The sequence below is a fragment of the Xenopus laevis genome, chromosome 2L (genome assembly GCF_017654675.1).
Source record: "Xenopus laevis strain J_2021 chromosome 2L, Xenopus_laevis_v10.1, whole genome shotgun sequence".
In the NCBI taxonomy this organism is placed as follows: domain Eukaryota; kingdom Metazoa; phylum Chordata; class Amphibia; order Anura; family Pipidae; genus Xenopus; species Xenopus laevis.
Genome location: NC_054373.1, coordinates 43,195,236 through 43,216,800, shown reverse-complemented (window position 1 = coordinate 43,216,800; position 21,565 = coordinate 43,195,236). Strand labels below are relative to the sequence as shown.

The 21,565-nt window shown below is 37.8% G+C and overlaps 1 protein-coding gene across 12 annotated transcripts in view; it reads right to left on the bottom strand.

Moving 5' to 3' along the window:
• Window positions 1-21,565, bottom strand: part of tspoap1.L (TSPO associated protein 1 L homeolog) — a 73,822-nt gene that overhangs the window by 31,036 nt on the left and 21,221 nt on the right. For 10 of the 12 annotated variants that reach the window (XM_018246225.2, XM_018246224.2, XM_041581769.1 and 7 more), the window contains 10 exons: window positions 20,361-20,603; window positions 10,203-10,286; window positions 7,932-8,021; window positions 7,349-7,471; window positions 6,349-6,453; window positions 6,130-6,180; window positions 6,018-6,038; window positions 5,365-5,560; window positions 3,999-4,082; window positions 1,397-1,611 (listed from right to left, as the gene is read on the bottom strand). In XM_018246225.2, coding sequence (XP_018101714.2) covers window positions 1,397-1,611; window positions 3,999-4,082; window positions 5,365-5,560; window positions 6,018-6,038; window positions 6,130-6,180; window positions 6,349-6,453; window positions 7,349-7,471; window positions 7,932-8,021; window positions 10,203-10,286; window positions 20,361-20,603 — 1,212 coding nt within the window. The remainder of the gene's footprint in view (window positions 1-1,396; window positions 1,612-3,998; window positions 4,083-5,364; window positions 5,561-6,017; window positions 6,039-6,129; window positions 6,181-6,348; window positions 6,454-7,348; window positions 7,472-7,931; window positions 8,022-10,202; window positions 10,287-20,360; window positions 20,604-21,565) is intronic. The other 2 variants (XM_041581773.1, XM_041581772.1) reach the window with 2 other exon arrangements.

Genomic DNA, 21,565 nt, shown 5'->3' with positions numbered 1-21,565 from the left:
AGACAGAATGGGAACAAGGTCACACAGCTCGATGGCGGGTTGAAGAAAACAGTGTGCAAATAATGCCTACAAGGCCAACGTATACACTACTACAGCGGTGGATACGGATTACGTAAAATATATGAATGCTGCTTGAAAAAAGTGACTCCGGTGTTTTTTCTGGAGACGGTAATATTATGGATATTTAGACAGAATGGGAACAAGGTCACACAGCTCGATGGCGGGTTGAAGAAAACAGTGTGCAAATAATGCCTACAAGGCCAACGTATACACTACTACAGCGGTGGATACGGATTACGTAAAATATATTATGGCTGCTTGAAAAAAGTGACTCCGGTGTTTTTTCTGGAGACGGTAATATTATGGATATTTAGACAGAATGTGAACAAGGTCACACAGCTCGATGGCGGGTTGAAGAAAACAGTGTGCAAATAATGCCTACAGGGCAAATAATGCCTAAAAGGTCAACTTATACACTACTACAGCGGTAGTAAAATAAAAAAAAGTAAAATAAAAAAAAATGAATATTAAAAAAAAAAATTAAAGTTGGTGCTGCTGAACTACTAGGAGCAGCAGATTAGCACACCAGTCCCACTCCCCAACACTGCTAGACTAATAGCACTGGGCTCTTATAGTAGTAGTAGTAGTAGTAGTAGTAAAACAACAAAAAAATAAATAAAAGCAGTCCTTACAAGGACTACTGTTATTGCAGCAGTCAGCAGATGAGATCAGAAGCAGGACAGCTGCCCACTGCAGCTACATACAGAGCACTGCAGTAGAAGGTAGATTACTAGCCAGCAAAGCTACCTAAGCTTAAATGTCCCTCAAACCCCTGCAGACTTCTGTCCCTCCAATAACAGAGCAGTATCAAAACGATTACTAGCCAGCAAACTTTCAACTGTCCCTGAAATCACTAACAGGCAGCAGCTCTCTCCCTACACTATCTCTTCAGCACACACAGGCAGAGTGAAAAAACGCTGCAGGGCTTCGGTTTTTATAGGGAAGGGGAGTGGTCCAGGGGAGAGCTTCCTGATTGGCTGCCATGTACCTGCTGGTCTGGGGTGAGAGGGCAAAAAAAAGCGCCAACAATGGCGAACCCAAAATGGCGAACGTCGCGCGACGTTCGCGAACTTCCGGCGAGCGCGAACACCCGATGTTCGCGCGAACAAGTTCGCCGGCGAACAGTTCGCGACATCTCTAAAAGGGAGTGACAGAGGGGAAGGGAGTGACGGAGAGGGGAAGGGAGTGACGGAGAGGGGAAGTGAGTGACGAAGAGGGGAGGAGGTGACAAGGAAAACAATCTTTGAAATATCACCCAACCGCAATGTGTCTAAATAATCATTAAGACCTATTATGTAATCTGTTTAAAAGAAAAATAGGAAAATGTGTGTCTTACCTCTGGTGTGGGACAATATGTTGGACTTTCATGAACAGATTCAGACTTAGATGAGCTCTGTGGGGCTTCAAGCTTATGTTTTTCTTTGGCAACAGCATTATTGTGGACCTCGGACATTCTATTTTCACAGCTTGAGTCAAGCAGTTGCGGTATTGGCCTTTCTTTATCAGACTCATCCTTCTTAATTTTCCCATCATTCACTGGTTCTGTGTTATCTAGAGTTAGACATTTTGTGGAAACTCAGACAGCAGTTCACTCAAGTTCCCATGGTCACATTTTGATCACCAGGTGAGGCCATAAAGTGACAAGCATGCACATGAAAAGTTCAGCAGTGGAATAGGTTTTTCAGAAACAATATTAATAATAAATTATTGAAGCAGCAACATTTCCAGACCAAAAATGAAATGCTATATACAGATATGGGACCTGTTATCCAGAATGCTTGGGATCCGGGGGTTTTACGGATAACAGATCTAAATTGAATCAAATTAAATAAACACAATAGACTGGTTTTGCCTCCAATAAGGATTAATTATATCTTAGTTTAGATCAAGTACAAGCTACTGTTTTATTATTACAGAAAAAAGGTAATTTTTTAAAATTTGGATTATTTGCATAAAAGTGAGTCTTACGAGAATTCTGGATTATGGGTTACCAGATAACAAATCCCATACCTGTAGTTGTATATGTTAAAACAATATACTGACAAACTATATTTACTAGAAAAGCTGTTAACATTTTCAAGCAAGGCTGTTAAATGCTCAGACTCGTTAAAAAAGTCATATCGATTTTTTTTAGACATCAGTTTGAATGCAAAGTTGAAAAGGCTTCTTCTGTGTAAGAGAAGCTACTGCTTCAATAACCACCAATATAGGAAGGAAGGGTGTCTGTGTATTTGAAAAAAATGGCAGAACAGTGAACATTGTGCTGATCACTTATATTGATGCAATGTGCAAATAAAAAACTGGTTTTAGTGTAATTTCAGCAGTTTTCAAATATACATTAAAGTGTTTCTTGCACCTGTTTTTGCACAGTGAAAATGTAAAGCTAAGCAACTTTCCAGAATAAAGTGAGAATTTTCAGTGTTTAAAAAACTATTTGTAAATGTACTTGCTAAAAGCAATATATCATTGTTCACAGTCTCTGCACACCTGGCTCCGCAGCCTGAAACATGCTGCAAGCCAGCCAATCAAAAGGCCCATAGGAGCACTTCCAAATAATATTAAAACCATTGAAAATATTTAAGGAATTGAAATCAGTATCTGTATGGCTTCTACAATTAGGCCCATAAATCTTTGGACAGAGACAACTTTTTTCTAATTTTGGTTCTTTACATTACCACAATGAATTTTAAATGAAACAACTCAGATGCAGTTGAACTGCAGACGCTGCAGTAAAGGCCTGGCAGAGCATTAAAAAGGAGGAAACCCAGAATCTGGTGATGTCCATGAGTTCAAGACTTCAGGCTGTCATTGCCAGCAAAGGTTTTCAACCAAGTATTAGAAATAAACATTTTATTTTCAGTTGTTTAAATTTGTCCAATTACTTTTGAGCCCCTGAAATGAAGTGATTGTATTAAACAAAGGCTTTAGTTCCTCACATTTTTATGCAATATTTTTTGTTCAACCCACTGAATTAAAGCTGAAAGTCTGCAGTTCAACTGCATCGGAGTTGTTTAAAATTCATTGTGCCAATGTACAGAACCAAAATTAGAAAATAGTTGTCTTGGCCTAACTGTATATTAGCTGCCCTCCTGGTTCTGACTCATTGAACAGAGTAGCAGAAGCAGCTGAATGAAAGACCTGACTTTTGCTACAGTTTCAAGAGTCCGAGTCAAATAACAGAAATGAATAAATACAGGTATGGGATCTATTATCCAGAATGCTTGGGACCTGGGCTTTACCAGATAAACTGTTTTTCAGATTATGTGGTTTTAAAAAACAGTGGGATAATTTGCCACACATCACCAGGGTTGATGTCATAAAACCGGCGCCATTTTTTACACGGTTTTTCTTAGTGACTTCTGCCGGAAGCAATGTAAAATTATGGAGGCAAATCTGGCGTTTGCATGGAATAAAATAAAAAACACCTCGATAAACTCGCCATTTATTTTACACAGCTTTTTACACCGTTTTTTTGGTGAATTTCATTTTACACAAAATAAATATGCCCCTAAGTCTACTAGAAACATATTAACATAAAACCAAGAGGTATCTTTTGCTACCAATATGGGTCTATGATAGCAGAGTTAGGATTAAGTGCAAAATACTGTTTATTATTACAGAGAAAAAAAGAATTTAAAATGGACCCAATATACTTTAGAGCTTTCTGGATAAGATATCCCATTCCTGCATTGCTTTAATAGTGCCAAAAAAAAAAACTATGTTTTTAGGAGTAGATCTCCTTTACTTTTTTTTTTTAATTAATGTAGGTTGTGGGTAGCCGACAAATCTAGATTTCCCTCACTGTACTTATATATGGTTGCCACTGTGCTGTATACTAATCAGTGCCCAGGACATATAAGAAAGCATTCCATGTGCAGTTCCCAAAACCAGACACCGATGTGATCATTGACAAAACACATGTACTGTAATTTTAGTACCCTCCAACGAGACGTATACAAAACTGAAGGTGCTGCTGATGCTAAAGTCTACTAAACTTATAATTTCCCATGACGAAAATTCATCTGGAAAAAAAAATTGGTAAGGATAAGTATCAAGCAACAACAACTGAGCTTGGAACACATTTTTCTGTAATTATGTTTAAAGACACTTTATAGACATGATGTCTATAAAGTACAAATTATTCATACTGTGAGTGTGTGTGTTGAAGAGGGACATTAAATTCTAATCTACATATTGCACAATATATGTAGATTAGAATTTAATGTCCCTATTCAATTTTTGTGGAATGTTGTTTTAATAATTATGATGACACAAATTGTGTCCACTATATATATATATATATATACACACACACACACACACACACACACACACATATATATCTTACTGTTATTACACTGGAATATCTTTTTCTAACTGGTTGCTAACACTTTTTCCATAAACAGCCATTCCTTGCTGCACTCCCTACTCTCTTACTGCACTAATAGCTTTTAAGTATATTCCCAGTTCTCTGCAGGATTCCTAGGGAAAGGTTAATTACCAAAAAGTAAATTTTTTTGTACATGTGCAGACTATATATTTGCCATCATAACAAACAATGACAAATGGTCATACGCAAAGGCTATACTATGAAAAACACAGGTGCCTGCATATTTCACCAGGGCAGACTAATACTGTTAATTGCCTTAGAGCAGGAATGATTTGGACAACTATTACTGGGAAATCATAGATTTCCATTCAATGGGCCACAAAGTGTATGACTATGAAGCACTAGTGGTAGTTCTACCTGTTCCACCCCATGCCATGAAAGACAACACCATTTCCTATATTTATGGGTCACTAACCAACCCAAGATTGTATGGGCTCTTACTATACATAGCACCCAGAGTAGCTGGGTACCTTGAATGAACTTGCAACTCAAATGGTATCTTGTTTAAGGAAAAAACTCAAATGTGAAAAACCCGTTTCTTCAAGTTGAGTCCCGCAACCCAAAAATTCGAATTGATGGAGAAAAATGCAAATCACTTGGAAGCATTTGAGTTTTCAGGCAAAACCCTCAGAAAAAACTTGACCATCATGGAGGCTGTTAACATCTTCAAATGGTTCAACGGACCTTTGCTACTGACTCCTACATTAGCGCCACAGGTTTCAGATGGTGTATTTTCGGATTGAAGCTATTTCCAGGGACTGGGTACAATAAAAACTCGGACAATTCGAGTCTTATTTTTATAACCCGAAAATGTGAGTTTTGACCGAAAAATACAACTCTAAAACTCAAATTAGTGGAAAACACAACTAGAACCTTAATAAATCTGCCGCCAAATGCCCTATCCAGAGATTTACCTATAAAGTCTTGCTTGACTTGAGGCACCCCAGGTGTAGAGCAGCACTGAGGAGGAGGCAAGTCCGAAGTCACCAGAGTGGAGGTGAGGAGACCGATATCTCCAGTTTGTAGGCGGAATCTTTCTAGCTCCTGAGAGAGTTGACTAAACTGCTCTGTCTGGCTACGACACTTTTCTTCTAAAGTTTTTACTTTTGCCTAGAAAATTTATAGAATGTTAAATAAAGAATATTTACAAAAGACAATATTTATAGTTTGAAGGGGTTCAGTGCCGAAATCTATGTATCACGTGAAAACTTAAGTGAAAAGTATTTGTGTGAATATATATTTCAAAAACATCAAAATGTATAATTTTAATAAAATCCTGTTTTATTGTTACTCTAACTTTCACTGGCTTTGCCATATAATCTCTATTAAACCATAAATATTGTTTGATGTCAGCTCTGGACTGAATAACAAAAGTCAGTGTGCTGTAAACATTTTTGATGCTTTACAAAAGTGGCTAGAATGGTTATCACTGAAATGCATCTGTTTCTGTATTACAATTTCAAAACACTGAGAACATGACCAATGTGCTACAAAACATCAGTCTTTGCACTTAGAAAATACAGAAGGTAGGAACATGTAAAAAGCACATCATGCTGTCAGACAATACCTGCAGGCTATCCAAAGTGTGCTTTGAATAAAAGGAAATAAAAACAAAATTAATCACACATACTTCATATTCATACTTCATTCATTTAATATTTGACTGGATCACTTCATACCTCAAGAAGCTTGGTTGCTTCTTCATGCTCTTTCTTTGCTTCAACCTGAGCCTGTGATCAGAATATAAACACTTAAACTTTACACAATTTCACTGTAAATCCCTGAGAAAAAAATACTGCATGCCAATTCAGGCTTGAATTTCTCAAGCACCAGTCCTTCAAACAGAGCTGAAGTTGCTTTTTGTTTAAGTTTTTTCTGAAAGGAAGCAAACTCCGTACCTCCTGGAGAAGTTTTACTTCTTCTTGCCTTTTCTGTAGAGCAGTCAGTGCATCGTCATGGTCTTTTTCTAGCTGTTGTCTTCTCTCTGCCACATCTCGCATGTGCTGCAATAGAGTAAGTCTATTTTTATTATTTTATTCAGCAGCTCTCCAGTTTGCAATTTGGTTGCTAGGTTCCAAATTACTCTAGCAACCATGCTCTGATTTAAATAAGAGACTGGAATCTGAATAGGGGAGGGCGTGAATAGAAAGATGAGTAATAAAAAGCATCAAAAACAGTAAATGTGTAGGCTTATAGAGCATTTGTTTTTTAGATGTGACCCCCACATGAAGGCTGGAAAGACTCAGAAGAAGAAGGCAAATACTTTAAAAACTACAAAAAAATAAAGAATGAAGAATGAAAAGTTAACCGAAAGATGAACCACCCTTTAAAGGAACAGTTCAGTGTACAAATAAAAACTGGGTAAATAGATAGGCTGTGCAAAATAAAAAATGTTTCTAAGCTCTCTAACTCTAAGTCAGTCAGCGACTTGAAGGGGGGCCACATGAGACATAACTGTTCAGTGAGTTTGACACTGATTCTCAGTATTCAGCACAGATTCAAAAGCAACAGTTATGGCACATGTGTCCCCCTCAAGACATTGATTGGTTACTGCCTGGTGACCAATCAGTGGAAACCAAGAGAGCTGAAAAGCAGGAAGTAGTGTTCTGGCTATTATGTTAAGACATCCAGTCACTCCAGCCTTTATACATTACATTTTGGGTAACTATATTAGAAACATTTTTTATTTTTCACATACTATCCATTTAACCAGTTTTATTTGTACCCTGAACAATTCCTTTAATAATGTCTTCACTCTTTATAAAATGCCCAATAGTTGCTTCTAGGGCACAAAAATGTGCCAGATCCCAAGGACTCAAAAGGTGAAAAGATACAATAATACTGAAGCAGTATTTAAACTCCCAACCATAATTTAACTGCTTAAAGCATTACACCAACCTTCAGCACTTGCTCTAGGTTATCCAGTTTGCTTTGCTGTTGATGACTGTCTTTAAGAGCAGAATCTCGTTGTGCAGTCACCTCAGTCAAGTGTCCTTTTAGGTCAGCATTCTCTGTTTCGACCTGCACAACACATACCCACACTTTGGTTGCACAAATAAATCTCCAACAACTTTCTCTGCTTTTGAAAACTATGACACCTATGTGGCACTGAAAATGTTACTAAAATAAGAATTAAAGATCAACAAAGAGTTAGGCTTGAAATGCTACAGCTCAGGCTTGGGTTGTCTGTGCTATCCTAAATCTACCCCAGCTACAGCACTTATGATCTGTGCCTCAGAATATCTACCCGGTAGCTCCCACCTCCTTCTCTGTTGTTTCACAGCATATGCTGTATGGCCATTTACTCAAGCTTAAGGGACTGGTTGATTACTAATTAATTCAGATTTACATTATCTGGCAGAACAGAAATTAGTGCATTCTGCATTAGAACTGATTATTAGTCATACCTGTATCTTCTATGTAACATTTTTTGACTTTTAAAATAAATAAGAACACAAGAAAACACAAATAATACATTTACCTTTCCTGCCCATTTTACTCTGCTGCTTAGTTGTGAGTTTTCTTCCACTAGTCGAGCATTCTCTGTCTGAACCTCCTGAAGCTTTGTTTCCTGTCAAACATTATTTTAAATGGGTTCTGTCATGATGTTTATGATATTTTTATTTCTCAATTACACTGTTTACACTGCAAATAATTCACTCTACAATATATAATTTCATTCCTGAACCAACAAGTGTATTTTTTTGTTGTTGTTTTAATTTTGGTGTATAGGCAGCCATCTCAGGTAATTTTGCCTGGTCATGTGCGTTCAGAGAGAAAGCAGATATTTAGGATGAAACTTGAACATGATCCAAATTAAGATATAATTAATCCTTATTGGAAGCAAAACCAGCCTATTGAGTTGATTTAATGTTTAAATGATTTTCTAGTAGACTTAAGATATGAAGATACAAATTACTGAAAGATCCATTATCCGGAAAACCCCAGGTCCTGAGCATTTTGGATAACAGGTCCCGAACCTGTATCTTTTTCTGGAGTCAGTGCAGGAGATCAAAGAGAAACTTGGAACATTTTGATAAAAATTCAGGACTGTGGGCTGAGCTTTCAAAATTTGGACTGTACCACCAAAAACAGGAGAGTTGTGAGGTATGAGAGAGGAAGGTTTAAAGGAGGATAATAGGAGAGATAAAGAGTGTGAAAAAAAGAGGATAGAAGAAGTCAGAAAGAGGTGGAACACAGGGGACAAGTTAATAGCAAAAGGGAGGAGAACAAAGAAAATATTAAATTCCAACACATGTAAAAAGGGATTGACACTGAGAGTTAAAAAAAACAAGAAAAAGAAAAGCAGAAAAGAGAAAAGCCAATGAAGACAACAACATTTGATACAAACATATCAAGGTAATATTTACTGAATTTTTTCTCCATTTAGCAAATGCTGCCTGCTTGAAATAGCCACATATAAACATTCTCACCACTGCATCTATACCCACCCCTTCTCTAGCAACAACTTAAAAAATTATTTTTTTCCCCTTCATCTACTAGTAATAAAAGTTTATCAGTTCTCCCACTTTCTACTCACATCACCTTACCTCTGTAAAATATAGTTACAGAACTCTTTTATTGGCCATCTCCCACTATGTGAACCACCCAATATTCTTATATTGTTGTCTTGTGCTCTGTATAATAATGTCATGTTTTCTATAATAAACTCAAAATCATGAAAAAAAGTGTTAAAATTAGCCCCACTGTCCCATTAAATGAGGGACAGGAGGCAGCGTGCCAAAACTACATGGCCCCACACTGCAGGGTTACATGCTACTTACCAAAGCACTTTTGACAAGTTTAAAGTCCTCAGATCAGAAGATGTATTTCTGGGGACCCCCACAGGGATCGGGCCCTTGAAACAACTCCTGACTGCCCCCCTGATACTAACTTTGTCGTCAGTTACCTCTTCGCTTATATTGTGTCTTGCTGCCCATATTGGAAAATGTTTATAAAAAATGGTTTTCATCACACTGTGCAATTGTATTCTGTTCTAGAACAAGCTTTAGTTACAATAACTTTGTCTCAACCCTTAAGCATCACGTTATACTGTAAATAGCTACTATACTTGAAAATTGTTCATCCACTTGCTGGGGCACATTAAATGATAGTCAAGAGAAATAAAGAAATAAATATCATAGGGGGCAATGAAACAGAAAAAAACCAAACAGAACAATGTAAAACATCAGATGGGGCAAAAAGGCTAGGCCCACAAGGATGACTACATAAACCATCAAAACCCTTTCAAATGCAAGTAGTGCCAGTTGGCAATGTCCCAGATAGCCTCATAGTGATAGGCTAAACAGAAAATGATTGTAGTGTTACCAGGTAGCTGTATACCCCAATTACGAAGAGACACAAATGCCAGTCATAGGAAATCAAGTGCTGCTTGAAATTCTCCCATCTGGCTCAAGTCAATGAGGAGCAGCACAGAGAATGAGGGAGATGCAGGAAAAATCACAGAAATAGAAGCTAAATGGCAAACTGGAACATACATGGATCTATTATCTGGAAGCACCTTATCCAAAGTTTACAAATAGTGTCCTTCCATACTTTTGACTGCTTTGCTTTTTCTGTGTTATGTGTCTGTGATATTAACAAAATCCATACAGATAGCAAAAAAGGTAAAAATTAGATCAGATAATAGATCTCATACCTGTATTGAGATAGTAACTTTAAATGTGAATTATAATTCCATACTCACTGACACTGAAAGATGTGTTTTATATGCAGTGGAGACCTGACTTACCAATTCTTCACATCTCCTTTGCTTTTTCTTCACTTCTTGCTCTAAAATTTCGCATTCTTTTCTCTTCTTTTTTAATTCCAGCTCCTAGTTAGACATGACCATAAATATATATAAAAAATATTGAAGCAGACATACTACATGTTAAAATATCATTGTCAAAAATAGCAGCATACTTTATGTATTTAAAGTAAAATCGACATCCCTTTAATTAAAATGAATTTGTCAATAATACTAGAAAAAAAGGAAACTGCAGTATTCTTTTTAAGCTACCCCTCCGTTGAGAGCCCACTCCCACATGGCTGAGCAGAGAGACAATTCCATCTCAGCAGGTGATGGCAAGACCCTTCTATAGGCTGGAGTACAAATATAAATCATATTCCAGCCTACTGATAGATATGTGTATATAGACACACACAGTGTATATATATAACCAGGACCGCCATCAGAAATCGCAGGGCCCCATACGACAAAATATTGGTGGCTAGGACCCCACTTGAGGAAAAAAAATTGGTGGCCAGGGCCCCCCCCACATTATAAAAAAATTGGTGGCCAGGGCCCCTTAAACGTCCATGCCTTCCCGAAGTCAGCAGCTCTCAGAAAGATGGGGGGCCCGGCTAATCAAGTAAGTTTGGCGTGGTCGGGCCCCCCTTACCCTCGGGGCCCCCCCACAACTCTCCCCCCTGTCCCCCCCGATGGCTGCCCTGTATATAACCAACAAAAAAGTCAAGACAGCTTTGTGGAAATAAAAAAGTTCTTTACCAACAGGTAACAGCAAACATGCGATGTTTCGAAGCTCCCGCTTCTTTCTCAAGCATTAATGATTGCTATGACATCACAACCTATTTTAAAGCATAGGTAGTACACACCCTCTCATCATTATGTAAATCAGTTCCCTTGTGTTACAGATCAATTCACTTTAGTATGTTAAACAGTATTTCGTATATATCTAAGCATGCATCGCCTCATAAAGATAAAAAAGATATATATATATATATATATATAAATAATTTTGTCAGGGCAGCAACATAAAAATGGCACGGTAGATTTCTGAATTTTCTGAAATCAGTTCTTCCAATATTCGTATCTTTATTATTGTATATGTGGTGAATGCAAAAACGACAACTTCACTGTAGTCTTGGAGGGTGACTGATGTGAATGAAGAAAGATCGCTATCAAGAGCTGAGAAAAATGTCAGTGTTCTGTATTACTGTAGTAACAGGAAATGTCACTGTATTCTTAAAATCTTTGTAACCCAGAATTTTGGGCTCTCCACCCATAGGTTAACAATCCATAGTTTATCACTGCATTTGTTAGAGTATAACAAAATACGTTCTTTTAGTAACCTAAAAGAAACAGAGATACAAGTACATTGCATCTGCTACTAAACAGTTTCATCAGCCCAACTTTCTAAGAACAGGTATGGGAACTATTATCGAGAATGCTTGGGACCTCGGTTTTTCTGGATAAGAGATCTTTATGTAATTTGGGATCACCTTACCATTGAACATTTTTTTTAATGAATTAACCCCAATAGGATTGTTTTGCCCCAATAAGGATTAATTACAGTATATCTTAGTTGGGATCAAGTACAAGATACTGTTTATTATTACAGAGTAAAATGAAATCATTTTTAAAAATTAGAATTATTTGATTAAAATGGAATCTATGGGAGATGGCCTTTACAAGATTCAAAACTTTTAGCATAACAGATAACGGATCTTATACCTGTATTGCCTAAGCCATTTTTCTACACAATACAACTTAGTGAGAGTATAGGATTCATTATGGTTTCCCAATAAGACCAGACTAAGATTTGATGTCTTAGCCCAGGGGTGCCCAAAAGGTAGATTGGGATCTACCAGTAGACCTTTAGCTGGTGATCAGTAGATCTCAAGACACTGTCAACAAATAGCTTGTCTACACCACCCTCCTATTTCATGCTTTTCATTCAGATATTTATTATGTTAAGGTTACAGAAGAAAACATTTTTTTGTTAAATTGAATGGATTTTGGATGGAACAGAGTGCTAACAATGCTTTTATGGATGTAGATCCTAATGAGATAACATCACTAAAAGTAGACCTCGCATTATTTAAGTATAGCCTCTTCTGGCTTAACTGGTCTGGGGCTAGATTCAGAAAAACTTTTGATTGGAGAAGTTTCCTGCATTGTAAATTTACCCTTAGGTGACGTCATTAAAATACTCAAAAATCCCTGCATTATTTTCAACAAGTTTTCTTGAACTTTATATTGATCTTGTGCAGAATCATACCTATAGAAGAAACAGTGCCTGTGTCTCCTATGTTGCCCAGGGAGAATACGTGGTCCAAAGAAATAAGCAATACACATGTATGAAAAATGTCTTCTTTTCAAAGATTAATTGGGCCTAAAATGATTTTGCAGTGGAGCAAGTATATACATCTAGTTACTCCAGTGATTTCATGGTCTATGGATCATAACCCTCCCTGTGTAAGAGACAGGAACACACGAGATAAAGCATCCGACATTTGACATGCTAGCTAGTGTGCCCACATGCATTCACATATCTTATGTTAGGTTCCCCCAGTCTGTCTATGATGCATTTCTCAAGTAAGGGAGAAAAGTCAGGCTTATCAATACATCATTAAATGTACTGTATGAAACATTTAACAAACAGAATCACTTAACAATTAAGGGGAAAGATACGGTTAACAAAAAAACAGTGATCTATGTTCTGCATCAAATATTTAGCACGCACATCTAATTAACAAGTCTAATGAAGAGAAATAACCTAACCTGATAATGAAGCTGTACATTAGTAGTAGATGTTTAAAGACTTTGTCCTGACCTTGACAAGTGGCTTTCAAAGGGACATTTAAGTAATTGAAATAAATAGGACATGTTCTAAATCTGAAAGCAAAATAATGTCCAGGATTGAATGTTTACCCAGCACCAATCTGAACAATATAGCCATGCAAATAAAGTGCTTTCAGCATGGTTCCATTAGTCCAGCAATAGAATGACAGAACACGTTAATTTTTCTTTCAGTTTAGAGGTCATTTGTTTTAAAGAAACGTTTTCTGATTCTTTAAGGTTATTGTACAGTGCTACTTCCATCTGATCAAAGATTACATAAGAGTATATGTTACTTTACCTGTTGGAGTCAGAGTAGACATTAACAGGCCACGTAATAAAAAAAAGCTAGTCTGCAAGAAATGTTCTCCATCTTCCATAAAATGTCTTCATTAGTTGTGTTGTGCTTCAATCCTTTTTTCACGCAGGCACTCAAGTTCAGTCTAGTGTAATTAAATTGACCCTACCTAATTTCTGTGTTATTCTGCATGATGCCTGCTGTTAGCAAGAAGTGTATATAGTATTGTGTCCTACCTGTTACAGTAGCCCAATCCTCACGGCTACCACAGCAACCGAAAGGATTAAGTGGATCAGACCACTACCCAAGCAGGGGAGGACAGATGAGGGAGGTCAGATTAAACTCAAGAAAGAATGATTACATGTAAATATATAATCCGTGAACGAGACGTGAATTTATTTTATTGTTGGTGCGCAAACTTGAAAGAATAAACAATACTGCGTTTCCTTAATCATACTGCAGGGATTGCAAATAATTCAGATGCATAGTATGGAGCCTAAATCCCTAAAGGCTGTCCTTAGCAGGTGTCATGACTGACAGCACACACAAAATCCTCTTCTACATACTGTTCAGTGTGTGAGGAGGATGGGAATGACAGAGGGGTGAATAATAATATGATAGAAACCTTGCCTTTGCAATCCTGATGCACATATCCTAGAACAAACCACTTTGGAGAAGCAAAACACTGTATAAATTCTGTACAATAAACATATTACACAATACCAATACAGAATATTACAAAACCACCAACATAAAATATTAAATACAATTACATTCCTGCTATACTATAGAGAAAATGTAAATCTAATGGTCACACATCATTTGTCAATCATAGTATTGTACACTTTCTCCCTCAGTATGTTTAGAAAAACATTTTAGAGATGCACTTAAAAATGCCAGTTGCTACATGCTGAGGTCACTGAAAATACCATGCTCCCATGTTCGTTTTGCATATTGGCCATGTTTGAAGACTACTAATCCCATAATCCAACCTAAGACTTTTAAACAGAAGAAGCTAAAATAGGAAACATTTACTACTACTGGTGGAGACATACTGCCAGTGGTATCCGTGGTGTAATGAGCGTGCTCTGGGCTCCCTTGCCAAAAAATCTTCTGAGGTGCCCAAAACCATAGCTGCCTATGCTCGCCAATCCCCCTTCCCTGCTGCACGATTGTGCATAATTATAAAGAAGAAGAGTAGTGGGTCTTAATGCTATTGAGGAAACCAACCCTGCCATCCAGGCCCCCCTGTTTTGGACCTGCTTCCTCTATATTTATGCCATAGTTACATAGTTAAATTGGGTTGAAAAAAGACAAAGTCCATCAAGTTCAACCCCTCCAAATGAAAACCCATCATCCATACACACACCCCTCCCTACTTTTAATTAAAATTCTATATACCCATACCTATACTAACTATAGAGTTTAGTATCACAATAGCCTTGGATATTATGTCTGTCCAAAAAATCATCCAAGCCATTCTTAAAGGCATTAACTGAATCAGCCATCACAACATCACCCGGCAGTGCATTCCACAACCTCACTGTCCTGACTGTGAAGAACCCTCTACGTTGCTTCAAATGAAAGTTCTTTTCTTCTAGTCTAAAGGGGTGGCCTCTGGTACGGTGATCCACTTTATGGGTAAAAAGGTCCCCTGCCATTTGTCTATAATGTCCTCTAATGTACTTGTAAAGTGTAATCATGTCCCCTCGCAAGCGCCTTTTTTCCAGAGAAAACAACCCCAACCTTGACAGTCTACCCTCATAATTTAAGTCTTCCGTCCCTCTAACCAATTTAGTTGCACGTCTCTGCACTCTCTCCAGCTCATTTATATCCCTCTTAAGGACTGGAGTCCAAAACTGAACTGCATACTCCAGATGAGGCCTCACCAAGGACTTATAAAGAGGCATAATTATGTTTTCATCCCTTGAGTTAATGCCCTTTTTTATGCAAGACAGAACTTTATTTGCTTTAGTAGTCACAGAATGACACTGCCCAGAATTAGACAACGTGTTATCTACAAAGACCCCTAGATCCTTTTCATTTAAGGAAACTCCCAACACACTGCCATTTAGTGTATAACTTGCATTTATATTATTTTTGCCAAAGTGCATAACCTTGCATTTATCAACGTTGAACCTCATTTTCCAGTTTGCTGCCCAGTTTTCCAGTTTAGACAGATCACTTTGCAAAGTGGCAGCATCCTGCATGGAACCTATAGTTCTGCACAATTTAGTATCATCTGCAAAAATAGAAACAGTACTTTCAATGCCCACCTCCAGGTCATTAATAAACAAGTTGAAAAGCAAGGGACCTAGTACAGAGCCCTGCGGTACTCCACTAACAACACTGGTCCAATTAGAAAATGTTCCATTTACCACCACTCTTTGTAGTCTATCTTTTAGCCAGTTCTCTATCCAGGTACAAATACTATGTTCCAGGCCAACATTCCTTAATTTAACCAGTAACCTTTTGTGTGGCACTGTATCAAATGCTTTAGCAAAGTCTAAGTAAATCACATCCACTGCCATCCCAGAATCGAGGTCTCTACTTACATTCTCGTAAAAAGAAATTAAGTTAGTCTGGCAAGATCTATTACGCATAAAACCATGCTGGCACAAACTCATAGTATTATGATTTGCTATGAAGTCCAGTATCTTATCCTTTATTAACCCTTCGAAAAGCTTTCCTAATACTGACGTCAGACTAACTGGCCTATAGTTTTGAGGCTGAGAACGGGATCCTTTTTTGAATAGAGGCACCACATTAGCAATTCGCCAGTCTCTCGGCACAATGCCAGATCTCAATGAATCCTGAAAAATTAAGTAAAGAGGTTTGGCAATCACAGAGCTAAGCTCGCTAATTACCCTGGGATGAATATCATCTGGACCTGGACCTTTGTTAATCTTAACATGTTCAAGTCTCTTTTGAATTTCTTCATGTGTGAACCATGCATCATTAGTTGTATTACTAGAATTGGGAGTGTTAAGAAGGAAACCTTCACTTACTGGTTCTTCATTTGTGTACACAGATGAAAAATACGAGTTCAGAATCTGCGCTTTTATTTTGTTTTCATCAACCAGCTGACCCCCCTCTGATAGTAAGGGTCCCACCCCTTCCTGCTTCATTTTTTTACTATTGACATATTTAAAAAATAATTTTGGATTTTTTTACTGCTTGCTGCAATATCCTTTTCTATAGCAATTTTAGCTTGCCTTATAGCTTCTTTGCATGATTTATTGGCCTCCTTGTACCTTATAAATGTTTCGGCTGTACCAGCTAACTTGAAAGCCTTAAAAGCACGTCTTTTCTTACCCACCTCACCACCAACGCTTCTATTGAACCAAAAAGGTTTTGCTTTGCAACGACGTTCCTTGCTTACAAGTGGAATATACTGACAAGTATATTTATTAAGCAGCATTTTAAAGACTTCCCATTTTTGTTCTGTGTTTAACCCTGTGAAAAGCATTTCCCACTTAATATGTTGCAGAGATGCCCTTATACTGTCAAAGTTTGCACGTCTGAAATTTTGTGTTTTAGTTACTCCCTTATAGAATTGCTTCTGCAACAGAATCTCAAAGGAGACCATGTTATGATCACTATTCCCTAAATGCTCACCCACACAAATGTTAGAGATGAGTTCAGTATTGTTAGTTATTACAAGGTCCAAAAGAGAGTTATTCCTAGTAGGTTCTTGAACGAGCTGGAATAAAAAGTTGTCATTCAGCATATTTACAAACCTACTAGCTTTTTCTGTCTTAGCAACCCCATTACCCCAGTCAATGTCTGGATAATTGAAGTCACCCATAGCAACAACTTGACCCAGCTGTGAAGCCGCTTGTATCTGCAAGAGTAGCTCGGCTTCATACTCGACACTTATACGAGGTGGTTTATAGCATACACCAATGATAATTCTTTTTGATACCTTTTGCCCAGTCGAAATCTCTACCCAGAGTGATTCTACACCCTCACCAGTGCCAGCTATTTTTATTTCTTTAGCGCATGGCTTTAATTCAGGCTTGGAGTGGAATACATTAGAAAGGCCATCCCCACAAAAAAAAAAATCTTCGGGGGGGGGCATGCAGTCTAGGGTTGCCACCTGTTCAGTTTTTTTTCTATGGCTTGTTTGGGCTTCAACTTTCTGTTCGGTTTTCATACCTTGTGAAACCCGAACAATAATCTGGGCAATAAATAAAAAACACTCACCTCAACATGACTTAGTTATTATCAAGTGTAGTGAATTTCTTATTATTTCAGAAACAGAAATTGATTTTCTAAACTAACTGGATAAATGACATCTCAGTTTTTCAAAGAGCTGTCCAAAACGTTCTGTCTGGTTTAAAACATTGAGAATACCAGACAGAAATCCACTCCGTTGCATTTAAGTGATGCAATATCCCCACCCTGGCGTCATAACTCCTCTGACATCATTGTTCCCGCCTCTGATATCATCATGCCCACCTCAATATCTCACGCCACCCACGATGCTATCTGCCCACCCCCTTTGTTCGGGTTTAGCCTCCGGCAAAGGTGGCAACCCTACTGCAGTCTCTCCTCACTGGATTCCCCATCAGCTCCTCCTCTCGCAGCATATAAGCAAAATAAATGCATCAAAAAGGCCAAGTGTGGGGTTACCATACAGCAGATTTCACAGGACGCCACATACCCTGGGTTCCAAAACTCGATATTCCCTACATCTGTGTCTTTCAAATTACTTGCAGATCTAGTGAAGCACAGGTAGATTCCTTTGTCCCAAAAGATAGCATGTACAAAAACAAGGATGGCATGCATTATCTGCTTCTATAAAATAAGTATACATGTGCAGTGTACCAAAAATATGTCACCATGCAGTCTCTTCACAAAAAACCCCAGTCCAAGGGTTGCCAAAAATTGGAAAAGCTCAAAGTAGGTGAAGAGATTGCAATAAATAAATGCAGTAGCGAGGTAGTAGTAAAATTTTAAACTTATTTAATAGAATATGTATAGCCCAATGCATTTTGTGCCAAATGGGCACTTACCCATAGGCTGGAAGATAGCAGAAACAGCTTTTGTCTTTGTCACATTTTTTCTTTTTAAAACTTCTGCCCTGCTAGGAGTTTAATTAACATTAAAAAAAAAAAAAAAAAAAAAAGTTGCCCAAGGAAGTTAGTTAGGAAGAGCCGAAAAAAACAACATTAAAAACATGATCAGAAAGAGGAGGTTAATAAATCATCTTAGTGGAAAGGGTTTGCAACCCTCACTCGGTTTGTAGTAAATCCTATTAAATCTGGCAGATTAATTGATGAAACCAGCCTAAAAGAATCCAAAAATCTAGAGGGGATTACTTTTCAGATGTATATACTTACTGCATAGCTGCTCTATTGACACACACAGGCCCAATGATTACAGGCAAGACTTAAACCTTGCTAAACTGTGAAGCCATCTGTTAAAGATGGATTTCAACTGGTTGTCTCCATAATTTCTATACAACATTTGGTGCGTGGCTTATAATTTTTCACATTTTCAGGACTATGCCTTTTACCCACTGCTGGAAGCAAGTGGGAGGCAGACCTTGGGCTAATGGACAGTACTATGTGGTAGGATGCATTATTTTTTATTTTACAACTAAAAAAAATCGTGGCGTGCACAAATAATTGTGTGAATACATATACTGGTACAAGTGAAAGGATGAAAAGGTAAAAATAGGTAAAATGGAAAGTTTATAAACCATACAACAAAAAAATTGGTTGCGCTCAAACTCTATTCCCCATTCTGTGAAGTTAATTTTATCGGTCTAATTGTTGCCACCGCTCACCCTGTAACTGGGTGGGCCCAGGTGCTAATGCCCTGAACCTTTCGCTTATTCAATTTATGTTCACAGGCATTCAATATATGCAGGTCACTGCCCGCTTGAAGTCCCTGGCCCGGGTGCAGTGCCCCAAACCGGCAGCTTTGGGAGACACGTCATAAGAATCCAATATTGCGAGTGAAAGTGCGTGCAATATTGGATTCTATTAAAATGGAAAGTTTAACAAATATTACAAAACCTTACAAGTACGCGTACATGTTAACTAAAACACTTTACAATAAAAGGGGGCAAAAAAAGAATTCAACTTTGAACAAAGTTACCAGCTTTGCTAATGCCTGTGCACAGATGGCAACCATTTTCATGTTACAAAACCAATAGCAGAACATTAGAACAATCTATTTGAAGAAATCGGGTAAAAAATATTTTCAATTATGAAATTTTTAAGTTTGCACGATTATATTAACAAATGTTAAAGGCAGGTTAAAGGTTTAAATGGTAAGAAAAAATGTTTTAGTGCAGGGGTGCCCAAACTTTTTGCAACGAGGGCCAAATTTGGTGAGGTGAAAATGTGTGGGGGCCGACCATTCAGCCCGACATTCTTTGAACCATTAACATTAAATTACAGGAAACTAGTAATCGTAGCAGTAATGTTTGGTTGATTTTTTAGATTTCCCATGCGCCAATCCCCATTGCTCCTGTCCCCCTGGAGGGGAGAGGGGCGACAAACGGCAGTAGGCCTAGGGGCGCCCGCTATGTAAATCCGGCCCTGTTCTGCAAAAAATCTCCTACTCCTTTTTATTTCTCTCCTTTGCCTTTCAGAACAAGTGAGACACTTTTTTGTGTTCAGCAAGACAACAATCATATTGAAAGCCCTTTATTAGTGCTCTACAATAGGTTCAGATTCTTGTGTAAGAACTAAAACTATTGTATTCAACAAAGCTTATTGGTTATCTGCTGTGTTATTTAGGCCTATTTCAACTTGAATGGCTACCCCAATGACTACATAGTATAAACAGAGCAGAGCAACAGTACATTATATATCAGTTTAAAAAACCTTCATTGTTTCATATTACTGTTTTTTTAATAATTTCCATGGGTCTCTAAGGTGTGTGTGTGTGTGTGAGTGAGTGAGGTGTACACTAGATCTCGAAGGAGAGCTTAGGATATTCAAAAAGGCAAAAGAGTAGTGGTGAGTTTGCATGTGAAGTAGAAAAAAGGTATATTAGGAACTGTATCTCACCTTGATTCCATCGCCTAATGGAGCCACCTTTGTTTTGTCAGGACTCTCTTTGACTTGATCTGACTGAAAATAGGAATCAATGGATACAGCATCAGAACTGCAACTCTGGGAATCTGATTTTGACACGTGAAGAGATTCCTTTAAATATTTGATTGCTATTTGCCTCTGTAGCCGTAAGACTTCTTTTTGAGACTCTCGCAGCAGGCGGTCAAAGTCACTCAGCTTGAACAAACTTGAGCACTCCTGTGTAATTAAATTATAAATTAATTTTATAAGCGAATCTTTCAAAATCAAAAAAGTTATTTAAGGTGGTTATAGAAACATATTATGTCTTTATTCTCTGACAAAACCAACTACCTTTCAGCAGCAGATGCAAATTAAGTTCATTGAACCAAAAAAGTAAGTACTCTCCAAATAATACATTATAGGAAAATGTCCCCACAAACAACTACAGTTATACCTGGTGCAATAGCCCCAAGCAAAGGTATCAAATGTGCAATACAAAAGTAGAAAAACGAAAAAATGAATAAAGGGTTGCACCAGTTAACTTTTTACATGTGGATGGCTCCTATTTTCTGCTTTGCACTGCACAAGACTCTCTCCTTGGGGGTCATTTATCAAATTTGCCCATGGGCAATAACCATGGCAACCAATCACATTACTGCTTTATTGTTCTACTTGCAGCTGGCGTTAAAAAGCTCATCATTGATTGGTTGCAATAGGTAACTGCCCCTGGGCAAATTGTTGATAAATGAGTCCCCTTGTCTCTACCAACTTACTTGCAGTGACCTTGAGAGATGGGTATTTGAAGTGCTTTTGCTATCGAAAGAACAATCTCCTAGATACTCAATAGACCTTTGGTACTGCAGTGTAGACCTACTGATTTAAGAACCCATGGGCAGGGTATAATGTAGATGAGCGTGCCAGGCTTTTTATAAGTTATCGTTTATTTAATAATGATGGATGTATGAATGGTATTTGGTTTGATTATATTACTAGTAGTTAGTTAGTTAAACGAAAGTCAGAATAAGTGCTACTCTGCTTTCCAGTAACAGCTGGTCTTGCAGTATCTGCTAGCACTGTTGTTTTGGGAGGAATCTGTAAACTCACCTCATTAAACCTGCCAAGCCATCCTACCCACTGGAGCTGGCACATTGGATATTTTGATCGACATTGCCCTTCAAGGGAGAAACACGTTGATCAGA